The sequence below is a fragment of the Triturus cristatus genome, chromosome 12, assembly GCF_964204655.1.
Source record: "Triturus cristatus chromosome 12, aTriCri1.1, whole genome shotgun sequence".
Classification (NCBI taxonomy): domain Eukaryota; kingdom Metazoa; phylum Chordata; class Amphibia; order Caudata; family Salamandridae; genus Triturus; species Triturus cristatus.
The window spans coordinates 210306606-210330880 of NC_140595.1; the positions used below are offsets into that span (position 1 = coordinate 210306606).

A 24275-nucleotide genomic window follows, 5' to 3' on the forward strand; every position below is an offset into this window, starting at 1 on the left:
ATCGAGGTAGGTGGGAGACCGCAGTGGTCCATGTGAGGACATCTTGGGTGATTAGCCAGTAATCTATACGTGACCATTTGCCGTATGTCGATGCATGTACGTTGATCGTTAAAGATCACTCATATTCCTTATTAGACAGCTAATTGTAGTCAATGAAGCGAATGGAGGTGCGCCAGGTAATGAAGTCCAGTCAATCTCCTAGTTCATTGACATGTGGATGCTGAAATAGGAGAATACTTAACAAGGTATTTTGAAAATGGGCATGATGATGCCCTGGGAATTCCCAAACCATACGGCATACTAAGTTGGATTGGGAACACCGATGTTCGAGGCATATGAGCTGCAGATTGTACACTATGCATAGATCGCCATCTGGTGTTGGGCTCGGATGCTTGCACGTTGTTGTCTTGGAAGAGTCTTTTGTAGTCACGAGATATTGGACTCCTTCCTTGGACGATAGTGCGCATGGGCATCGACTCCATCCTCAGGTTGTTTTTTTCCGCCATTGGGTTCGGATGTAACTTTTGCGCTCCGGTTCGGCACCTTATTCTCCAAACCTTTCCGACGCGCAAACTATCTACAACTCAACTGTATTGTTTTCGATCGTGTGATCTTCGACGCGCATCTGAGCTACTCTATTCCAGTCGTCGATACGGGCTGCTGGGCCTATCGACGCCGTTCGGGCCTACAGCTCATGGAAATTAATAACCAACGCATCAATCAAGTGTGCCCTTGATGCAGCTGACACAGCCTCTAGGTCCATTAACACTAGTGTGCTACTCAGACGACAAGCCTGGTTACGTATCTCAGGATTCAAACAGGAGGTACAAACCACTATCCTCAACCAGCCGTTCAATCAGGAACAACTTTTTGGACCGGCTGTAGATACCACTCTAGAGAAGATGAAAAAGGACACGGAGATTGCTAAATCTACGGGAGCATTACAGTCTCCAACCACAGATGGTTCCTTTCACCGCTCCTTCTATAGGGGAGCATCCAAAAACATTGGAACGGACACCACCTCCTCTTCCTACAAAAACACCACGCAAACATCCCCCAACAGAGGATATTTTAGAGGCGGATACAGGGGAAATAACAACAAAGGGAAAGGCCGAGGTAACAACAACACTTGCGCCTCCCCCAGTAATAAACAGTGACTTCCCTCCAGACCATTCCACTCCAGTCGGAGGGAGACTCTCACAGTTCCTACCTGTCTGGGATTCCATCACAACAGACATGTGGGTAAGTGTAAGAAAGTGGGTTTCTGTTGCAGTAATAACCCCCCCCCCTTTTTTTGCCTAATAGCTGATGCACTTTTCCTTGTTGTGCCCTGGGCTCCTTGCCAATCAGGTGCCCAGTGCCTGTGTTCCTTCCCTAAAAACTGCCTAACAGCCAAAACCCAAATTGGCAATCCCTGGCCACATGTCAGCCCCTGGTAAATGGTACCCCGGGCCCTGTGACCTGGGAAGGCCTCTAAGGGCTGCAGCACTCATTGTGCCACCCTTAGAGGCCCTGTACCCTAACACACACACACTGCTGGGTGCCCTATGCCAGTGGTGTGGGCCCAGGAGCATGAGCCCTGTGCCCCTACAGTACCCAGGTCCATTCCTGGGCACTGTAAGTGCAGTGCTGCCTTTTAAGAGTACGTGGTGCTGAGAGCTCGTCAAACACGAACTCCACAGCACCATAATGGCAACACTAAAGGCTGAGAAGTTTGGTATCAAACTTCTCAGCACATTAAACCTGCACTGATGCCAGTGTGGGATTTAATGTACCAAGAACCCCAGAGGGCATCTTAGAGATGCCCCCTGAAACCTAACCTACAATCCACATCTGGTCTGGGAGGCTGCCTAGGCTGCCACACAGCAGACATGTTGCTGGACCCCTGGGTAGGAGAGCCTCTGCTCTCCTGGGCCTGCAACAATGCACATCCTGGGCGAGGTGCTAAATATCCTCCCCCAGGATGGGCAGAGGGAAGCTTCAAAAGCCTCTGTGAGCTTCCCCAAGCCACTTCAACCACCCACTCTGGCGGGAAGCTTGGCCGGAAACCCCAAATAAGGACAGGGGATGTGCCAGCCTGCCAACCCCATCCCTCAGGTGGGGGAGGCGAGGTGAAGCACATCCCTGGGCTCTCGCCATCTTGAAGATGGGAAGCCCTGCCCAATCAGGACTAGGCTACTGCCCCCCTCCCACAGGAGAGAGGCAGGATAGGGGGTGTACCCACCCCAGGACAGGGACCCATTGGTCCCTGCCCTTCCCCTACCTGTAACGCCCCTAAATCTAGTATTTAGGGGCACCCTGAACCTTCCTTTTCCAGATTCCAAAATCCGAAGAAGAGCTAGAAGAAAGAAGCCCTGCCCTGCAGCTGCTAAGAAGAGGAAGACACCAACTGCTTTGGCCCCAGCCCTACCGGCCTGTCGACCCTCAAACCTGCTCCTGCTCCAACCCGGCATCTCTTGTGGCCAGCAACCTTACAAACCCCGGAGGACCTGGCTACCTTTTTGACTCTAAGCACCCTGGGACTCCCATGAGTAGAGGTTCTACTCGAAACCTATTCTAATCCCTGGCAGCTGCCCTGAAACACGAACCCCGCACACTCTGCACCCGCCAAGCCTGGCCTGTGCCGGAGTGAACAAAGACCCCGAGGACGACCCCACGGCGACTGTGACCCCGAGTCCGGCACCCAAGGACCTCCCTCGACACTCATGAAGAAGTCTGCAGCCTCAGAACAAGGTGCCCCCCCAACCGCGATCAACAGAGGGTAAGATTTCCCGACACCAAAAGGCGCCCCGCGGCCCCCTGTGCCCAATCCCGGGGTACCTACCTATCCTCCAACTACCCAACTTACCTCTCGGAGTGGTGGTGGCACCTGAAGAATCTTTGTCCCCAAGCTTGCAGTCTTTTTCTAAACCGGAGATTTCCCATTGAAATCAATTGAGCGCCTGAAGGCTCAAAAGCACCCTGCACCCAGCCGCCCGAGTGGCCCTGGCAGTGCAACCTCTACACCTATCTACTTCCCCACTTGCCCTGAGTAAGTGACCTGGAGCCCAGCTCCCACAGCCGCGTGGCCTGCTTGTCAGCAGCCACCAACCAAGGGCCCCCTACCTCTCATAGGATAACATTGGGCCTAACTCGCTCTGCACCCGGCCGCCCTTGTGCCGCTGAGGGTGAACCAACTGTGCCTACCTGACCCTGGGAGACCCCTAAGTCTATGCCCAGAACCTTAACTCTGCCAGTCGAGTACTTACCTTTAAACCGATAACTCTATTTTCCCCATAGGGTAACATTGACTGGTTTTTCCTGAAATTTCTTCTAAGTGTGGACTTTTCAAAACTTAAAATATTCACCAAAAATCAGCCGAGTAACGAAAACGAAAACACTCACCTGCTCTTAGGTGAGCTCCCAGTGCTGGATCTTGGTGCCCAGCACTGACTCTGAAAAATACTTGCAACTGTACTTACCAGTAACCCAATTTTCTCCCATAGGAAACCATTGACTGTTTTTCTGTGAAATTTCTTCTGTGTCAATTTCTGCAATCTTTAAATATTCTTTAAAAATTGCATAACTTCTGAAAACGTAATTACTTACCTGTTTTGGATAAAGGTCCCAGTGCTGAGTCTAGGCACCCAGTACTGGATTACAAAAGTAACGAGAACATACTGTACCTGCAACTTGAATTTTCTGCCATAGGGAATCATTGACTGTTTTCTATGGAATATTTTCGAAGTGTCAACTTTTAAAATAGCAAAATATTGTCTAAAAATCATCAAAGCAATTAAGTCGACTTTTATCAACTGTTTCTAAATACTGTCCCAGGACTGAATCTAGGATCCAGTCCTGTAATTCCAAAAGTAATCCTAAAAGTAATCTAAAGCAAATAACTTGAATCTTCCATTGAACTCAATGCATTATGGTGTTTAGAATTGTGTTGCCTATTGCAACAACGTGTGATTATTTACAAAAGTCAATTACATATTGCAAAAGTATTTACGGAATGCATCTCATTCTGAGAAAGTATATTTTAATACCTATTGTTGGTTCTAAAATAAAACAAGCATATATTTTTTATATATAAACCACTTGCCTAGAGTTCAGTTATTGAGTGTGTGGAACCATTTGCTGACTGAGTGTGTACATCAAAATGCTTACACTGTCCTCTGATACTGCCTTACTGCTCGACCAAGCTACCACTTTAGAGAGTAAGGTTGTATCTAACTTTAGCCTCTGCCAAACCTCTGGGGACTGTGGACTCTGTACACACTGTACCTATTTGGGAACAGTATATACAGAGCCACTTTCTCACAGTAAGACAAATATCCAGTATGGTTACTGCCTGGAACTTACAGCAACCCCACCCACCATACCACCCAAACAGCATCCAATGTCCACGGAACACCTCACGCTCTTAAAACAAGAGGTTCTCTCACTGCTTCAAAAGCAGGCTATAGAACTAGTTCCCTTACAGTATCAATGAACAGGGGTTTACTCGCTGAATTTCTTAATCCCCAAAAAGGACGGGACCCTACGGCCAATACTCGACCTCAGACCCCTCAATCTCTACATCCAATTGTAAGAAAGTGGCTCTATATATACTGTCCCCAAATAGGTACAGGGTGTACAGAGTCCACAGTCCCCAGAGGTTTGGCAGAGGTTAAAGTTAGATAGAATCTTACTCTCTAAAGTGGTAGCTTGGTCGAGCAGTAAGGCAGTATCAGGGGACAGTGTAAAGCATTTGTTGTACACACTCAGTCAGCAAATGGTCTCACACACTCAAGAACTGAACTCTAGGCCAATTGTTTTGTATATAAAAATATATAGTTTTATTTTAGAACCAACAATAGGTATCAAAATACTTTCTCAGAATAAGTTGCTCTAGTTGAATATTTTCAAATAGCAATAGACTTTTAAATGCAATAGTTACAGTTGTTGCAATAGGCAACACAATTCAAACACCATTTTAACATTGAGCTCAATGGGAGTTTTAAAGTAAATGCAATTTCAATTACTTTGCGTATGATTTTCTTACTCGGGGTTGGATCCTGGATTCAACCCTGGTGCATTTCCTGTAAACAGTTGAAAGAAATCGTTTTTGTTACACATGCGATTTTTACGGAATATTTATATGTTTCAAAAATCAACACTTAAAAGAATTTCTGGCAAAAACCAGGCAATGTTATCCTACGGAGGAAAATCAGGTTATCGGCAAGTACAGTTGTGATTACTTTTCAGGGTCAGTGCTGGGCACCAAGATCCAGCACTGGGATCTCTCCTGATAGCAGGTGAGTAATTTTGTTTTCGTTATTCGGCTGCATTTTAGTGAATATTTTAAAGTTTCAAAACTCGACACTTAGAAGAATTTCCAAGTGAAACAAAGGCTGCAAGCTCGGGGACGAAGATTATTCAGGTGTGACCACCACTTTGAGAGGTAAGTTGGGAAGCTGTAGGATAGGTAGGCACCCAGGAGTTGGGCATAGGGGGCCGCAGGGTGCCGGGTGCAGGAGTGCCTTTTGGCGTCGGGAAATATTACCCTCTGCTGGTCGCGGTTGGAGGGGTCCCTGGTTCTGAGGCTGCAGGCGTCATCAGGAGCGTCGAGGAGGGTCCTTGGGTGCTGGATTCTGGGTCACAGTCGCTGGGGGGACGTCCTCGTGGTCTTTGTCCACTCGGGCACAGGCCAGGCTCGGCGGGTGCAGTGTGTGCTGGATTCGCAGTGCCTGGCTGGCACCAGGGGTTGTTGCTTGTTTTGAGCAGAACCACTGCTCGTGGGAGTCCCAGTCTTTTAGATGAGCAAGGAAGGCAGATCCTCCTGAGTTTTCTAGGTTGCTGTCCGCTGGAGACGCTGGGTTTTAGCAGGAGTAGGTTCGAGGATCAACTGGCCTGTAGGGCTGGGGCCAAGTCAGTTGTTGTCGTCCTCTTGTTAGCAGCTGCACGGCAGGTCTTCTTTCTTCTTGGTCTTCTTTCTTGTTTCGGATTCGGGATCTGAAGAAGGAAGGTTCATGGTGCCCCTAAATACTAAAATCTGAAAGAAACACGTTAGTTAGATTCCTCACCTTAGAATATCCCCAGGCGTCAGACTGGATCCGGAAGATTTTTCGTCAGCAATACCCCTTGCGCGTCGCTAGGCGTCGTCTGCGGCTCCGCGTCCGTCGTCGGCGTCGTGCGCCGGAATGACGTCGTCGGAGTACTTAGACGCCGCCCTCGCGCGCTGACGTCAGTTCTTCTTTTTTCCGCGCCAGTAAGCGCAGATCCGGGAGAGCTACCCCTTTTAGTCTTTTTTGACTAAATCTTTTTTGATCACTTTTGATCCTTGTCTGTCGACATCTAGTGCCGGTAGGATGCCTGGGTTCAAGGCTTGCGAGGATTGCCATCGACTGATGTCGGTGACCGATCACCACCGCCGGTGCCTCTACTGTTTAGGCCCCGACCACGACGCGGAGTCGTGCTCCGATTGCCAGGCCCTGACTTCGAAGGCTCGGCGGGAGCGGTCCCGCAAGCTTCTCGAGCTCCGCCACTCGGCTCCGCGTCGTGCGCGATCCCGGTCCAGGAGGAGGTCCGAGGATCGCTCGCGGAGCCCTAGCCGACGCCACCATCGATCGTCGGGCTCCAAGTCGTCGGGTAAGTCCAAACGCTCTAAGAAGTCCAAGAGGCGACATCGCTCTTCGGACTCCCCTCGCCGGTCGCGCGACTCGGCCGAGGGTCCGGGTGGTTCCACCCCCGCGGCTCCGGCGGAGCCGCAGGCGCCGCGCCCGTCTCCATACCCTCCGGTCCCTGGGACTAACGCGACGCCGGCGGAGGTCAGTGCCTTCCTCTCGGCCATGAGGAGCCTGGCCCCGCCGTCGACGCCCGCTGGCGCGCCTTCGGGCCCCGCGGACTCGACTGGGCGACCTTGCCTGCCGGCGGCTTCGGCCCCGGCGCCGTCGACGACTCCGGTCTCGACGCCGCAGGTCCCCGCGGGGCCCATGCCTGGGCCCCCGTCGACGCCGGTTGACCTAACCACTCCTCCACCGGCGCCGGCGAATGAACCACCGACGCCGCCACCGGCGCCGCCGGCGCAGACGCCTACACCTCCGGTGCCGCCGACGCCTTCGGTGCCGACTCCGGACGGCGTCCAACCCCAGTTTAGCCCTATTCCGGAGCCGGCGCCGCAACGGCGTCGACCGACGCCGCGTCCGGCGCCGCTTGAGACCTATCATCTCTACAGTCCGGCTCCGATCATTCCTCCTGTTTATCAGGAATCGGAAGACGGGGGCGACTGGGAGGGGTTCGAGGACCCCTATGGCTGTTCAGTCGCAGCTTTCACAGGACTGGGCAGATGAACTGAGGGAGGCCAGTGGTCTGGATACCTCGCCAGACACTGGATTCACTTCTCCTCCGACTGTGGCTTCGGAGGAGGGTGCAGCATTTTCTGTGGTGCTGCGCAAGGCGGCCGCAGCCCTTGGGCTCGAGCTGCCTGCCGTGGCTGTGAGGACTAACATCCTCACTGAGGTGCTTCAAACCGCAGCAAGCTCCACTGAGCCTCTGCTGCCGTTCAATGAGGCCCTCACTGACGTTCTGCAGGGCACCTGGTCCCAGCCCTCCACAGTTCCTCCTGTGGATAGGAACGTTGCCAGGCGCCACCGCCCTGCTCCGGGCGACCCCAGTTTCCTGTCCCAACACCCCACCCCCGAGAGTCTGGTTATCCAGGCCTCTACCTCCCAATCCTCCTTCCCGACCGCTCCGCCGGACCGGGATTCCAAGAGACTCGAGCAGTTTGGCAAGAATCTGTTCTCGTCCCTTAGTTTGGGCCTGCAGTCTTTGAATACCGCCTGTCTCTTGGACCGTTATTCCCATTCCCTGTGGGATACGGTGGAGGACGTGCTGCCCCTGTGTCCGGAGGAGGTCCGGACGCGTCTTACCCAGGCTTTGGCCGATGGGAGGGATGCAGCACGGCACGCCATACGATGTGGGCTTGACACCACGGACTCGCTGGGTCGGGCGATTTCAACCACGGTGGCGCTCCGCCGCCACGCCTGGATGCGGTCCACGTCATTTTCCGGGGATGTCCAGACAACCCTCATGGACATGCCCTTTGATGGCACTCGCCTGTTTGGTGAGAAGGCGGACAGTGCGCTGAACCGCTTTAAGGACTCCCGGGCTACGGCCAAGTCCTTGGGCCTCGCGGCTCCGCGGGCGCACACCTCCGCTTTTCGCCCCTTTCGTGGCCAAGGAAGGGGCGCCTCCTCACGTCCGCAAAGCCACCAGCCGCAGACCCAACCTGCGCGCGGACGTGGCTTCCGCCGTGGCGGAAATGGAGGCCGACGTGGTCAGCCCACATCCACCCCGGCAGCATCCGCCTCAAAGCCTTCCTAGTCCGAGCTTTCAGGCCCATACCACGCCAGTGGGCGGCAGAGTTCGCCATCACCTGCTCCACTGGCGGTCCATAACATCGGACAGGTGGGTGCTGCAAATCGTCCGAAGGGGCTACTCCCTCCCCTTCGAGACGACCCCTCCAGCCATGCCACCGCAGCACCACCGTATCTCGGGGGATCATTTGGATCTTCTCCGCGAGGAAGTTTCGGCTCTCTTGGCCAAGGGGGCCGTCGAGCGCGTTCCGAGTCCAGAAGTAGGTCGTGGTTGTTATTCCCACTACTTTCTGGTTCCCAAGAAGGGCAAGGGGGGCCTACGCCCTATCTTGGACCTCCGGAACGTCAATGCCTTCCTCCGAAAGGAAAGGTTCAAGATGCTAACGTTGGCTCAGGTTTTAGCTGCCCTAGACCCTGGAGACTGGATGGTAGCGTTGGACTTGCAGGACGCTTATTTCCACATCCCCGTCCTGCCGGCCCACCGGCGTTACCTGCGGTTCACGGTGGGCCAAGAGCACTTTCAGTTTACCGTGCTCCCCTTCGGCCTCACCAGTGCCCCTCGGGTGTTCACGAAAGTGATGGCGGTGGTCGCAGCTCATCTGCGCAGATCAGGGGTTCCAGTCTTCCCCTATCTCGACGACTGGTTGTTGAAGGCGGGCTCGCCCCAGGCAGTCGTCTCCCACCTCCAGACTACGGCGGATCTCCTGCATTTGCTGGGGTTTTCCATCAACGTGCCGAAGTCAAACCTGAGTCCCTCTCAGAAGCTCCTCTTCATCGGAGCGGTTCTCGATTCGGCGCGGTTCCGGGTCCATCCACCGGAACAGCGGGTCCGGGATATACGGGCCCTGATTCCCATCTTTCGGCCTCTATCCCGGGTTTCGGTCAGGCTAGTGTTGCGGCTTCTGGGGCTGATGGCCTCCTGCATCCTACTAGTGCATCACGCCAGGCGGCGCATGCGGGCTCTGCAGTGGGACCTGAAGTTTCAGTGGGCCCAGCATCACGGCAACCTGTCCGACCATGTCTTGATCTCGGAGGGCACTGCACAACAGTTGCAGTGGTGGCTCACGGACCGCGAGTGGGTCAAGGGCAAGAGCCTCTCCCTTCCCCAACCAGAGCATGTCGTAGTGACGGATGCGTCCCTCCTGGGATGGGGTGGCCATATGGGAGAGGCGGAGATCAGAGGCCTCTGGTCTCCGGCGGAGTCTCGTCTCCACATCAACCTGTTGGAGTTGAGAGCGATCCGGCTTGCACTGAAAGCCTTCCTTCCCTCTGTCAGGGGAAGTGTCGTGCAGGTGTTCACGGACAACACCACCGCCATGTGGTATTGCAACAAACAGGGCGGGGTGGGGTCGTGGACCCTTTGTCAGGAGGCTCTGCGCCTCTGGACATGGCTGGAACACCAGGGCGTCACCCTGGTGGTTCAACATCTGGCGGGCTCTCTGAACGCCAGAGCAGACGAACTCAGCCGCCGGTGCATGATGGATCACGAATGGCGTCTGAACTCCGAAGTGGCGCAAGGCCTCTTTCAGCAGTGGGGAGAGCCTTGGTTAGATCTATTCGCCACCGAAGAGAACGCGCAATGTCAGCAGTTCTGCGCGTTGGAATTTCCAAGGCGGCACTCGCTCGGCGACGCTTTTCGTCACGAGTGGAGTTGCGGTCTGTTGTACGCCTTTCCGCCTATACCACTTCTGCCCAGAGTGCTGAAGAAGATCAGGCACGACCGGGCGCAAGTCATCTTGGTGGCTCCGGATTGGGCACGAAGATACTGGTATCCCGAGCTACTCAGTCTGTTGACCGATCCCCCGATACGTCTGCCCCTTCGGGAGGATCTTCTGTCGCAGCAGCAGGGGACGGTCCTCCACCCGAACCTGTCCAGCCTCCACCTCCATGCGTGGAGATTGAGCGGCGGCAGTTGATGCCATTTGACTTGCCTCCTGAAGTCTGTGATATCATTCTGGCAGCCAGGCGTCCCTCCACAAAGTCGGTATACGCCTGCCGGTGGAACAAATTTGTGGCATGGTGCACAGCAAAGGCTGTGGATCCCCTTTCCGCCCCTCTTTCTGAGGTTCTCCTCTTCCTTCTTTCTCTGGCCCGGCAGGGCTCTGCCCTGGGCACCCTAAAAGGTTATCTTGCTGCCATCTCCGCCTTCTTGCGGCTTCCTGATCAGCCTTCTCTTTTCAAGTCCCCTGTGGTTACACGCTTTCTCAAAGGCATTACACACACGTTCCCTCCTGTCCCTTTTGTGATGCCTCAGTGGGACTTGAATCTGGTTTTGACATTCCTGATGTGCGCTCCCTTCGAGCCTCTTCACAATTGCCCTCTTCGTCTTCTAACTCTAAAGACTGCTTTTCTGGTAGCCATCACCTCGGCTAGACGGGTGAGTGAGCTCCAGGCTTTATCTTCAAAGCCTCCTTTTCTGTCTGTTCATCCGGACAAGGTTGTCCTTCGGCCTCGTCCCTCCTTTCTTCCTAAAGTGGTGACTCCATTTCACCTTGGGCAGTCTGTCACCTTGCCCACCTTCTTTCCGCCTCCGCATCCTTCCAAAGAGGAAGAGAGGCTCCACCGTCTGGACCCAAAGCGTGCGCTCTCCTTTTATCTGGACCGCACAAAACAGTTCCGGGTGGACGACCAGCTTTTTGTTGGGTACGTGGGCGCTAAGAAGGGGAAAGCTGTGCACAAACGAACCATCTCTCGGTGGGTCGTTTTGTGTATAAAAATCTGCTATTCTTTGGCTAAAAAGGACCCTCCTGTTGGGCTGCGCGCCCATTCTACTCGGGCCACGGCGGCTACTACTGCCTTGGGACGGGGAGTCCCTTTGCAGGACATCTGTCAGGCGGCGACGTGGGCTTCACTACACACGTTTGCCAGGCATTATTGCCTTGACAGCCAAGTCCGGAGGGATGGCTTCTTTGGCCGTTCTGTCCTCCAGGACTTTCTGGTGTGATCTTGGTTCGCAGACCCCCCACCGGGGATGGTATTGCTTGGGTATCTATTCTAAGGTGAGGAATCTAACTAACGTGTTTCTTTCAGATGAACAAGTTACTTACCTTCGGTAACGATGTATCTGTAAGAAACATTAGTTAGTTAGATTCCTCACCGACCCTCCCATCCTCCCCGTTCTGCGAACTGACATCTAGGGTTAAGGTTGTCCTTTCAGGGCCCTAGATTTTATTTTTGGCACCAGTGTCGGTCTTTGCATGGCTCTGCGTTCCTGGCGCGGAAGGCTATGTACAAGAACTGACGTCCGCGCGCGAGGGCGGCGTCTAAGTACTCCGACGACGTCATCCCGGCGCACGACGCCGACGACGGACGCGGAGCCGCAGACGACGCCTAGTGACGCGCAAGGGGTATTGCTGACGAAAAATCTTCCGGATCCAGTCTGACGCCTGGGGATATTCTAAGGTGAGGAATCTAACTAACTAATGTTTCTTACAGATACATCGTTACCGAAGGTAAGTAACTTGTTCTTTAGTAGTTGTAATTTGAAAGTTGGGCTCGAGCTAAAGTTGATAATGGGGTCCAACATTGGCGCTGGCACCGGGTCCCCATCTGGTGCAGGTGATTTCAACACCGGCGCACGTGCAGCAGGAACCGGTGTGGATCTGGAGCCCGTAGTAGAAATCTGTACCAGAGTCGGCACAGGCCCCGTAACACGTCTCAGGGGGGATAGTCGATGTTGAGATGGCCCAGCCATCTGTAAGCAGACTGTGGGCCCCTGTGTTTCTGTGGGCCAAAAGTCATGCAAGAAGGAACCGAAAGTCAACCAAATATATGTAAAATGCACCTAACATGGTGACCCCCACATTCCTTTTCTTTGAAATCAGAGTGCCAGGCAGAGGTTGAGGTTTGCTTCGCTTGCTTATGCTTGGACTTGAACTTATCAGATGACTTTAAGCACGAAATTTAGCAGTTGTGGAAATTGCTTCAAAATCAGGACTGATTACCTGTCTAAGATTTGGAGTGGAACCAATGCAAAGGCTATGAAGATCTGCTTCCTGCAGTTGTGGCATGGCTTGAAAACTGTTGTTGTGGGTAGGAACCAAGCAAATTGGTGAAATCATGTGGAAGTTGTTGGAAAAACTAACAAAAATTGGGAGTGGCGTTCCGGATCTGCATCGGAAGGCACTGAAAACAAGGAACGTCATTGTAGAGTGGTCGGTGGTAGTTATATGCGGCTCTTCTCTGTTACTTCTGGAGCAGTATGGAACCTGCATGGAGCACTTATGTGAAAAGTTTCCGGATGCAGTCTGGGACCTGAGGATTTGAAGAATCTATATGTAGAAGTAGCATTCAGAAGCAGTCTTTTAGTGTACTACATTTTTTGACTAGTAACCAAACATTTTGTGTGAGGCCCTTTTGTAAATTCAGTAGATTGTTGTAAACAATGTACCGTAACTGAACATTACCACAGCACATACAGTTAAACCATAGAGTAGTCTCATTTCACGTGTTGCTGTCAACAATTTCTCATATGTTTTCCATGGTTTCGTGTTTTTTTGTAGGGAAGAACAATAAGAGATTTTTCTGTTCATGGTATTTTGATACACGCAGTAAAATCGATCTTCTTTCCTTACCCTAAAAACGCAAAGTCTGCCGTTGTTTTTCTATGTTTTCTGGTAAATCTGCTTAAATGCAGCTATTGGTTAAAAATTTTGATTTCTGTATCTTATCTGTTGGCAATACTGTTTTGTCTGATTAGCTTGTGTTTGCCTCTCCCTTAAAAAGTGTTTTATTTTTCATTTGATGTTACCTATGCGGTCAGAATAATTACTGGATGATGAGCCGTGGACTGAAAAGCTACTAACCAGTTTGCCTTCTACACTATAAAGTCACAAAATGATACAAAGTTAACTATGATGTTGCATGCATTAATGGTTGCTTCCTTGTCTCATTTGAAGGCTCTAACTGCATCTGATCTGAATCTGGTGCGGTACGTGTGTGAAACTGTGGACCCCCAGCAAGTACTTGGACAGCAGCCTTGTCCCCTCTCCCAGCCGGTCCTCCTATCGCTCATTCAGCAGCTTTCTGCAGATTTAGGCAACCGCACAGATTTGAAAATGAGGTGAGCATCTGTGAAAGTGCATTCTATTGAATTAAGGCTGGAATAGATCTTCCTTCGACATAAATATGCTTAATGTTTGCAAGAATGCCTGATGTTAAAGTACTGATTGTGTGTGCGTTGGTTGTGTCTTGTTTGCCAGTCATCCAGGAAACAGGCTTGCAGAGCTTAGCCCTCAAGCCCTTAGCAGTAGTCTGTCTTTATGGATGAACAGAAACTTTCTAACCCAACCTATACAGGCTTCCATCATCTTCCTACAACTTGTGCTAAGGGTACAGTAGGACCCTCATTGGCAATTTTACCACTCTCTCACTTGATATAGATGCTACAGAACCAGGGCGGGTAAGTTCAGGGAGGGTGATCTAATACTTTTATGGAATCTTCTGCCCTTTACGCCAGGTACTTCATTTAGTGGTAACGGCAACTGATTGCCAAGAGCCACTCATGTTCACATCTAAATGCCATTAATTTGAGGAATTAAGCAAGCATGTAGAGTAGTTAATTTGGCATTTACCAGGATGAACAGACAGTTGATCTGAATTAGCTAATGGAGGTCTACACTGCCCACTTACACATGTCTTCCATAAAGCAGGCCTTTGAATGTTGTGCTATTTGGAGTTTCTCTGTTTTGCTGTATCTAGATGCAAGCTATTTGCAAAATACATCGGGCGTTAACCATTGAAGACAAAAAAACAGTAAAAACGTTGTTAGTAACCTTAGTAGAAATGTGAATGACCCAAGCAAGATGAATATGGGTATGTTTCTTCGTGAAAATAAGGTTAGGCGTCAGTGGCACCACTAATCAATTGGTTAGCACCTAAGAATGGCCATACTTAAGAAAAAAGTAAAATTGGAGCGTACTAGTCAGATTGGTCATGCGTAACCTATGAGACAGTAAACTAGATGTATTTCTATTCATCGTTTGGATAAGAAGAAGAGAGATGGTAAAGGGAAAAATCTGAAAATTCCAAATTTCCTTCATAATTATGGCTGCCCTACCACTCTCTAGTTCGTAGGTGCATTTAATAATGTAATGTATATACCAAAAAAGGGTGCTTGACCTTTTTAAAAGGCCTGAGGGGTTAGGACTATTTCAGTGTGCATTAAAACAAGAAGATATCCTGGCAGGTCTAGTGCATGTAAAACTAGGATGTTTTCACTGCCCATATACCAGTTGTGACTGTGTACCTTATTTAACGATAATTGCAAGTTTAACGTACTTGATACAATAATTTGAAAATGCTAGAGGTTGAGTGAATAGAAGTAGATGGTCATGTATGTAAAAGTAATAAGCACTTAATCTGTAGTCTGCAGCTATGTCATTATAGTGTGAGGCACACAGTGCCCATCTCCATTTCATGATACTTATTGTGATGTAGCACTAAAAGGCAGATGGATACATTCCAAATTGAGTGCATTTCCAAAATTAAGTCTTTAATGATTTTTCTGTTTGAGTCAGTCTATTTTACAAAGTACTAGGGAGTTGGTAAAATATGTTCATTTATGTACCCTTTGGATAAGAAAGGTGGGTGGCATTGTAGAAGTTATTAGTGAAATATGTATGAGTTCCATTTGTATTCCATTGGTGCACCCTGGGGCTAAATCTCTTGCTACTTCTGTGTTTTTACCCTGTTTAGCAGTTTATGGTTCTTATCAGGAGTGTTAGAAGCAGATGTCCAGACTAACCAAAATGTTGCATAGATATTGTATTCGGTCATTTTCTGTGAATTAGAATGGTGGACCCGAAGGAGGTCTGCAAATTTAAATCTAATCTTATTGTGGCCTATGCCCGCAATAGAAGTATCAAGTAAGAAATGCTCTCTGGACAACTTTCATAAAGTGATTGTTATGTTATGTGGGATTTATAACGCACGCAACTACTCAAGAGAGTGTTCCGTCACTAACGGAACAGTGAGGGCAAAGAAGAGAGAGCGAAACAGCTTTCTATAGGACAGAGAGTCACTGCATAAGTATTATCTTCTTTTTACCATTACAAGCAAAGTACCCATAAATAATCAAAACCGGAATAATCCTCCTTCACATTACAGGTCTGCATCTAAGCAGTGTCTCCTTTGTCCTTGTTCACTGATCTCTGGCAGCACTAAAATTTGGAAAGCTCCAACAGAAAATGATCAGCTTCCCTTCTTCATCTGAGAAGACATATGAAGATGTTTGGAAATGCCATGCTTTAGATGATCACTGGCCTTACACCTAGGCCGTGGGCCTCCTGTGTGTTGTATGGAGTAGTCGGAGTTAGAAAAATGCCTGCAGCGATGCTTTGCCACACCATTACCATAAAGTCATCTCTGACCTCTGATCTACATATATCAGGCCTTAAGGCTCCTTTGTTGTTGTGCTCTGTGCTGGTTTGACGATATATGATTTCATATATGGCGCTGCTTGTGATGTAATTTACACCTGGTGCACTTTTGACGAAACTGGATTCTAAAACGTTTCGGATTCCAAGCCTTGAGCCACAGCACTGGCAGGGCTAAATATACTGTCATAGTAAAAACTAAGTTGCTGAAAGAGGCTTATAACAGATTCCTCACCTTTTGAATATTCGCCAGGTGTCAGACTGGATCGGGAAACTTATGAGCAGTACCTCCGTGTGCCAGTAGGTGGTGCCCTGCCACTCCGCACTAACAGCGTTCCACTTTGGAAATGGCAAGCAGGGCCCTCCCTTGCGCTGATGTCAGTCCCTTTCTTTGTGCGCCACCTAACACGTGTCCAGAGCTACCTCTGGTCTCTTTGAGACAGTTTTTCATCCATATTCTTACAGTGGCTCAAGTCCTCACAGATATCCCAGAAGACCTCTGACCTTTCTTAATCCAGACCATACAGGAGGGTTGTGATGCGGCCAAGTTCACAATGTGTTGTGCCTTGGACACCACTGATTCCATTGAGTGAGCTTATTGGCACCAGTGTACCTGTGATCAAGGCTGTTGGCTGAAATGCGTAAGGTAGATCAGTGTGTTTGCTTTTCCTCCGCATTTTGACGAATAAAGTCTGCCTGTCAAGAAGTCGGTGTTGGGCTCTTTGTGTGAGGTGGCAATATCAAGTTACCAGGATCTCCATTCCTGGCGTCAGAGCCCGCCCTGCAGGATCGGGGGCCCCCGGTAAATGGAGTTGTTTTGGTGATATTAATTGAGGGGGCATGATCCGCTCTCAGAAGCGCCAGCACAGAGGATTTCTACAGCAATTTGGCACTGTTCTGATCGAGACAGGGAGAACAGAGGGATGTTTCTCTCTCTGAAGGAACCGCATGGCATGCAATTATCTGAAAGAAACACGTTAGTTAGATTCCTCACCTTAGAATATCCCCAGCGTCAGACTGGATCCGGAAGATTTTTCGTCAGCAATACCCCTTGCGCGTCGCTAGGCGTCGTCTGCGGCTCCGCGTCCGTCGTCGGCGTCGTGCGCCGGGATGACGTCGTCGGAGTACTTAGACGCCGCCCTCGCGCGCTGACGTCAGTTCTTCTTTTTTCCGCGCCAGTAAGCGCAGATCCGGGAGAGCTACCCCTTTTAGTCTTTTTTGACTAACTCTTTTTGATCATTTTTGATCCCTGTCTGTCGACATCTGGTGCCGGTAGGATGCCTGGGTTCAAGGCTTGTGAAGACTGTCATCGACTGATGTCGGTGACCGATCACCACCGCCGGTGCCTCTATTGCTTAGGCCTCGACCACGACGCGGAGTCGTGCAACGACTGCCAGGCCCTGACTTCGAAGGCTAGGCGGGAGCGGTCCCGCAAGCTTCTCGAGCTTCGCCACTCGGCTCCGCGTCGGGCGCGATCCCGGTCCAGGAGGAGGTCCAAGGATCGCTCGCGGAGCCCTAGCCGACGCCACCATCGATCGTCGGGCTCCAAGTCGTCGGGTAAGTCCAAGCACTCAAAGAAGTCCAAGAGGCGACATCGCTCTTCGGACTCCCCTCGCCGGTCGCGCGACTCGGCCGAGGGTCCAAGTGGTTCCACCCCCGCGGCTCCGGCGGAGCCGCAGGTGCCGCGTCCGCCCCCATACCTTCCGGTCCCTGGGGCTGACGCGGCGCCGGCGGAGATCAGCGCCTTCCTCTCGGCCATGAGGAGCCTGGCCCCGCCGTCGACGCCCGCTGGCGCGCCTTCGGGCCCCGCGGGCTCGACTGGGCGACCTCGCGTGCCGGCGGCTCCGGCCCCGGCGCCGTCGACGACTCCGGTCTCGACGCCGCAGGTCCCCGCGGGGCCCATGCCTGGGCCCCAGTCGACGCCGGTTGACCTTGTCACTCCTCCACCGGCGCCGACGCCTGAACCACCGACGCCGTCACCGGCGCCGCCGACGCCGACGCCTGTGACGCCGACGCCCCAGTTTAGCCCTCATCCGGACCCGACGCCGGCACGGCGTCCGCCGACGCCGCATCCGACGCCGCTAGAGACCTACCATCTCTACAGTCCGGTTCCGATCATTCCTCCTGTTTATCAGGAATCGGAAGAAGGGGGCGACTGGGAGGGGTTCGAGGACCCTCTGGCTGTTCAGTCACAGCTTTCTCAGGACTGGGCAGATGAACTGGGGGAGGCCAGCGGGCTGGACACCTCGCCAGACGCTGGATTCACTTCTCCTCCGACCGTGGCTTCGGAGGAGGGTGCAGCATTTTCTGTGGTGCTGCGCAAGGCGGCTGAGGCCCTTGGGCTCGAGTTGCCTGCCGTGGCTGTGAGGACCAACATCCTCACTGAGGTGCTTCAAACCTCAGCAAGCTCCACTGAGCCTCTGCTGCCGTTTAACGAGGCCCTCACTGACGTTCTGCAGGGCACCTGGTCCAAGCCCTCCACAGTTCCTCCTGTGGATAGGAACGTTGCCAGGCGCCACCGCCCTGCTCCGGGCGACCCCAGCTTCCTGTCCCAACACCCCACCCCCGAGAGTCTGGTTATCCAGGCCTCTACTTCCCAATCCTCCTTCCCGACCGCTCCGCCGGACCGGGATTCCAAGAGACTCGAGCAGTTTGGCAAGAAACTGTTCTCGTCCCTTAGTTTGGGCCTGCGGTCCTTAAATACCGCCTGTCTCTTGGACCGTTATTCCCATTCCCTGTGGGATACGGTGGAGGACGTGCTGCCCCTGTGTCCGGAGGAGGTCCGGCCACGTCTTTCCCAGGCTCTGGCCGATGGGAGGGATGCAGCACGGCACGCCATAAGATGTGGGCTTGACACCACGGACTCGCTAGGTCGGGCGATTTCCACCACGGTGGCGCTCCGCCGCCACGCCTGGATGCGGTCCACGTCATTTTCCGGGGATGTCCAGAACACCCTCATGGACATGCCCTTTGATGGCACTCGCCTGTTTGGTGAGAAGGCGGACAGTGCGCTGAACCGCTTTAAGGACTCCCGGGCTACGGCCAAGTCCTTGGGCCTCTCGGCTCCGCGGGCGCACACCTCCGCTTTTCGCCCCTTTCGTGGCCAAGGAAGGGGCGCCTCCTCACGTCCGCAGAGCCACCAGCCGCAGAACCAACCTGCGCGCGGACGTGGCTTCCGCCGTGGCGGAAATGGAGGCCGACGTGGTCAGCCCACATCCACCCCGGCAGCATCCGCCTCAAAGCCTTCCTAGTCCGAGCTTTCAGGCCCATACCACGCCAGTGGGCGGCAGAGTTCGCCATCACCTGCTCCACTGGCGGTCCATAACATCGGACAGGTGGGTGCTGCAAATCGTCCGAAGGGGCTACTCCCTCCCCTTCGAGACGACCCCTCCAGCCATGCCACCACAGCACCACCGTATCTCGGGGGATCATTTGGATCTTCTCCGCGAGGAAGTTTCGGCTCTCTTGGCCAAGGGGGCCGTCGAGCGCGTTCCGAGTCCAGAAGTAGGTCGTGGTTGTTATTCCCACTACTTTCTGGTTCCCAAGAAGGGCAAGGGGGGCCTGCGCCCTATCTTGGACCTCCGGAACGTCAATGCCTTCCTCCGAAAGGAAAGGTTCAAGATGCTGACGTTGGCTCAGGTTTTAGCTGCCCTAGACCCTGGAGACTGGATGGTAGCGTTGGACTTGCAGGACGCATATTTCCATATCCCCGTCCTGCCGGCCCACCGGCGTTACCTGCGGTTCACGGTGGGCCAAGAGCACTTTCAGTTTACCGTGCTCCCCTTCGGCCTCACCAGTGCCCCTCGGGTGTTCACGAAAGTGATGGCGGTGGTCGCAGCTCATCTGCGCAGATCAGGGGTCCCAGTCTTCCCCTATCTCGACGACTGGTTGTTGAAGGCGGGCTCGCCCCAGGCAGTCGTCTCCCACCTCCAGACTACGGCGGATCTCCTGCATTTGCTGGGGTTTTCCATCAACGTGCCGAAGTCACACTTGAGTCCCTCTCAGAAGCTCCTCTTCATCGGAGCGGTTCTCGATTCGGCGCAGTTCCGGGTCCATCCACCGGAACAGCGGGTCCGGGATATACAGGCCCTGATTCCCATCTTTCGGCCTCTATCCCGGGTTTCGGTCAGGCTAGTGTTGCGGCTTCTGGGGCTGATGGCCTCCTGCATCCTACTAGTGCATCACGCCAGGCGGCGCATGCGGGCTCTGCAGTGGGACCTGAAGTTTCAGTGGGCCCAGCATCACGGCGACCTGTCAGACCATGTCTTGATCTCGGAGGGCACTGCACAGCAGTTGCAGTGGTGGCTCACGGACCGCGAGTGGGTCAAGGGCAAGAGCCTCTCCCTTCCCCAACCGGAGCATGTCGTAGTGACGGATGCGTCCCTCCTGGGTTGGGGTGGCCATATGGGAGAGGCGGAGATCAGAGGCCTCTGGTCTCCGGCGGAGTCTCGTCTCCACATCAACCTGTTGGAGTTGAGAGCGATCCGGCTTGCACTGAAAGCCTTCCTTCCCTCTGTCAGGGGAAGTGTCGTGCAGGTGTTCACGGACAACACCACCGCCATGTGGTACTGCAACAAACAGGGCGGGGTGGGGTCGTGGACCCTTTGTCAGGAGGCTCTGCGCCTCTGGACATGGCTGGAACACCAGGGCGTCACCCTGGTGGTTCAACATCTGGCGGGCTCTCTGAACGCCAGAGCAGACGAACTCAGCCGCCGGTGCATGATGGATCACGAATGGCGTCTGAACTCCGAAGTGGTGCAAGGCCTCTTTCAGCAGTGGGGAGAGCCTTGGTTAGATCTATTCGCCACCGACGAGAACGCGCAATGTCAGCAGTTCTGCGCGTTGGAATTTCCAAGGCGGCACTCGCTCGGCGACGCTTTTCGTCACGAGTGGAGTTGCGGTCTGTTGTACGCCTTTCCGCCTATACCACTTCTGCCCAGAGTGCTGAAGAAGATCAGGCGCGACCGGGCCCAAGTCATCTTGGTGGCTCCGGATTGGGCACGAAGATACTGGTATCCCGAGCTACTCAGTCTGTTGACCGATCCCCCGATACGTCTGCCCCTTCGGGAGGATCTTCTGTCGCAGCAGCAGGGGACGGTCCTCCACCCGAACCTGTCCAGCCTCCACCTCCATGCGTGGAGATTGAGCGGCGGCAGTTGATGCCATTTGACTTGCCTCCTGAAGTCTGTGATATCATTCTGGCAGCCAGGCGTCCCTCCACAAAGTCGGTATACGCCTGCCGGTGGAACAAATTTGTGGCATGGTGCACAGCAAAGGCTGTGGATCCCCTTTCCGCCCCTCTTTCTGAGGTTCTCCTCTTCCTTCTTTCTCTGGCCCGGCAGGGCTCTGCCCTGGGCACCCTGAAAGGTTATCTTGCTGCCATCTCCGCCTTCTTGCGGCTTCCTGATCAGCCTTCTCTTTTCAAGTCCCCTGTGGTTACACGCTTTCTCAAAGGCATTACACACACGTTCCCTCCTGTCCCTTTTGTAATGCCTCAGTGGGACTTGAATCTGGTTTTGACATTCCTGATGTGCGCTCCCTTCGAGCCTCTTCACAATTGCCCTCTTCGTCTTCTAACTCTAAAGACTGCTTTTCTGGTAGCCATCACCTCGGCTAGACGGGTGAGTGAGCTCCAGGCTTTATCTTCAAAGCCTCCTTTTCTCTCTGTTCATCCGGACAAGGTTGTCCTTCGGCCTCGTCCCTCTTTTCTTCCTAAAGTGGTGACTCCATTTCACCTTGGGCAGTCTGTCACCTTGCCCACCTTCTTTCCGCCTCCGCATCCTTCCAAAGAGGAAGAGAGGCTCCACCGTCTGGACCCAAAACGTGCGCTCTCCTTCTATCTGGACCGCACAAAACAGTTCCGGGTGGACGACCAGCTTTTTGTTGGGTACGTGGGCGCTAAGAAGGGGAAAGCTGTGCACAAACGAACCATCTCTCGGTGGGTCGTTTTGTGTATAAAAATCTGCTATTCCTTGGCTAAAAAGGACCCTCCTGTTGGGCTGCGCGCCCATTCTACTCGGGCCACGGCGGCTACTACTGCCTTGGGACGGGGAGTCCCTTTGCAGGACATCTGTCAGGCGGCGACGTGGGCTTCTCTACACACGTTTGCCAGGCATTATTGCCTTGACAGCCAAGTCCGGAGGGATGGCTTCTTTGGCCGTTCTGTCCTCCAGGACTTTCTGGTGTGATCTTGGTTCGCAGACCCACCACCGGGGATGGTATTGCTTGGGTATCTATTCTAAGGTGAGGAATCTAACTAACGTGTTTCTTTCAGATGAACAAGTTACTAACCTTCGGTAACGATGTATCTGTAAGAAACATTAGTTAGTTAGATTCCTCACCGACCCTCCCATCCTCCCCGTTCTGCGAACTGACATCTAGGGTTAAGGTTGTCCTTTCAGGCCCCTAGATTTTATTTTTGGCACCAGTGTCGGTCTTTGCATGGCTCTGCGTTCCTGGCGCGGAAGGCTATGTACAAGAACTGACGTCAGCGCGCGAGGGCGGCGTCTAAGTACTCCGACGACGTCATCCCGGCGCACGACGCCGACGACGGACGCGGAGCCGCAGACGACGCCTAGCGACGCGCAAGGGGTATTGCTGACGAAAAATCTTCCGGATCCAGTCTGACGCCTGGGGATATTCTAAGGTGAGGAATCTAACTAACTAATGTTTCTTACAGATACATCGTTACCGAAGGTTAGTAACTTGTTCATTAAGGTAATGCGGAGGAACCTGCACTATGCTAAATAAATTGCATTAATTTTGAACTTTGGGACATTGCTAGAAAACGCTATTCAGCAGAATTAATGAATGTGCCATGTCGCAATGAAGTTAAAAAGAACACTGCATTCTGGGGCTTGTTATTAATTCAGCAGGCCACATGACCACTTGGACTACAATTTTAAACACACTTACCTGTGATCAAGGCTGTTGGCTGAAACGCGTAAGGTATATCAGTGTGTTTGCTTTTCCTCCGCATTTTGACGAATAAAGTCTGCCTGTCAAGAAGTCGGTGTTGGGCTCTTTGTGTGAGGTGGCAATATATATATATATATGTGTGTATATATATATATATCACCACCAATTGCTGACCTTAATGAAAAGTCAGCGGGACACATGCTCCGGGCACAAAAAAGGATTTATTCAGCATAATTCAAATGCTTTCCTGCAGTCCGTGAAACGCTTATGGCAGGCTCGTTTCTGGCCGGAATGGCCGTCATCAGTGCCGGTCCCACAGGCTGTTGGTTTCTCATGGACTTCAGAGACCACTCCCATAGAAGTAAACTCTCAACTCCTCCTCCCACAGGCAGGTGTGTTGATTGCGCTAGGAATCCCTGGTCCACTGCATGATGGTAATTGCAGTCCCCACGAGGTTCCTCATACAGTGATGTGGAACTCTGAACAGCGATATTGTCTCCAATTTCTTGGCACTGGGCTGCACTCCACCACAGAAGTCCTGGATATGGTGGTCCCGCTAAAACCTTTACTTGTGCCCTTATCAGGCAGCACAATGCCGCCTCCTCTCTCCCCTCGCTTAAATACTCTCCAATTGGAAATACCTCTGCTTGGGGGGGGGCGCCGCGATTGTACTCCTCGTACTCCACCACAGATTGCTGATTTCGCGGAGCTCCTGAATGAGAGCGCGTGCCCCCTGCCGCTATCAGCGGAAACCGGCTACACATCACCACCAATTGCTGACCTTAATGAATAGTTAGCGGGACACATGCTCCGGGCACAAAAAAGGATTTATTCAGCATAATTAAAACGCTTTCCTGCAGTCCGTGAAACGCTTATGGCAGACTCGTTTCTGTCCGGAATGGCCGTCATCAGTGCCGGTCCCACAGGCTGTTGGTTTCTCGTGGACTTCAGAGACCACTCCCATAGAAGTAGACTCTCGACTCCTCCTCCCACAGGCAGGTGTGTTGATTGCGCTAGGAATCCCTGGTCCACTGCATGATGGTAATTGCAGTCCCCACGAGGTTCCACATACAGTGATGTGGAACTCTGAACAGCGATATTGTCCCCAATAAAGGAGTCTTGTTTGAAACCATTATAGTGTATGGTCTATTACAAGCATCATAAGAGACTTATTGTTATATAAGTAACAATGGTGTAATCTTGGCTGGTTGTCCTATTTATTTGAGACTGTTTGATGGGGCTGCATATTTTTACATATATGTAGGTATGCATACATATGTAGGTGTATGGGGTTCAAAGTCTTTATTTACTTAAGAATCTGGGCATACACCTGTATATGTATGTACATATATGTATGTATGTATGTATATGTATGTATATATAATTATATATATATATATATATATATTCACTGAAAAAACCATAGGTTTTAGGCACGTTATAGTTAGCTGGACTTTTCACTCGTACAAAACCATTGAAATTCCCCCGTTATAGTTAGTTCAGCTAACTATAACTCGCGCGCCCGCAATGCACTGCTGATGACGTCACATATTACATCACTCATGACATGGTCAGTGACATCACTCATGGCATCACTGATGACATCTCAAATGACATCACTCATGACATCATCCAGTGAATG

At 52.2% G+C, this 24275-nt stretch overlaps 1 protein-coding gene across 1 annotated transcript in view; it reads left to right on the forward strand.

Annotated features, from left to right (window-relative positions):
* Positions 1–24275, forward strand: part of EDC4 (enhancer of mRNA decapping 4) — a 777931-nt gene that overhangs the window by 739162 nt on the left and 14494 nt on the right. The window contains exon 28 of the mRNA XM_085639493.1: positions 13238–13401. Coding sequence (XP_085495619.1) covers positions 13238–13401 — 164 coding nt within the window. The remainder of the gene's footprint in view (positions 1–13237; positions 13402–24275) is intronic.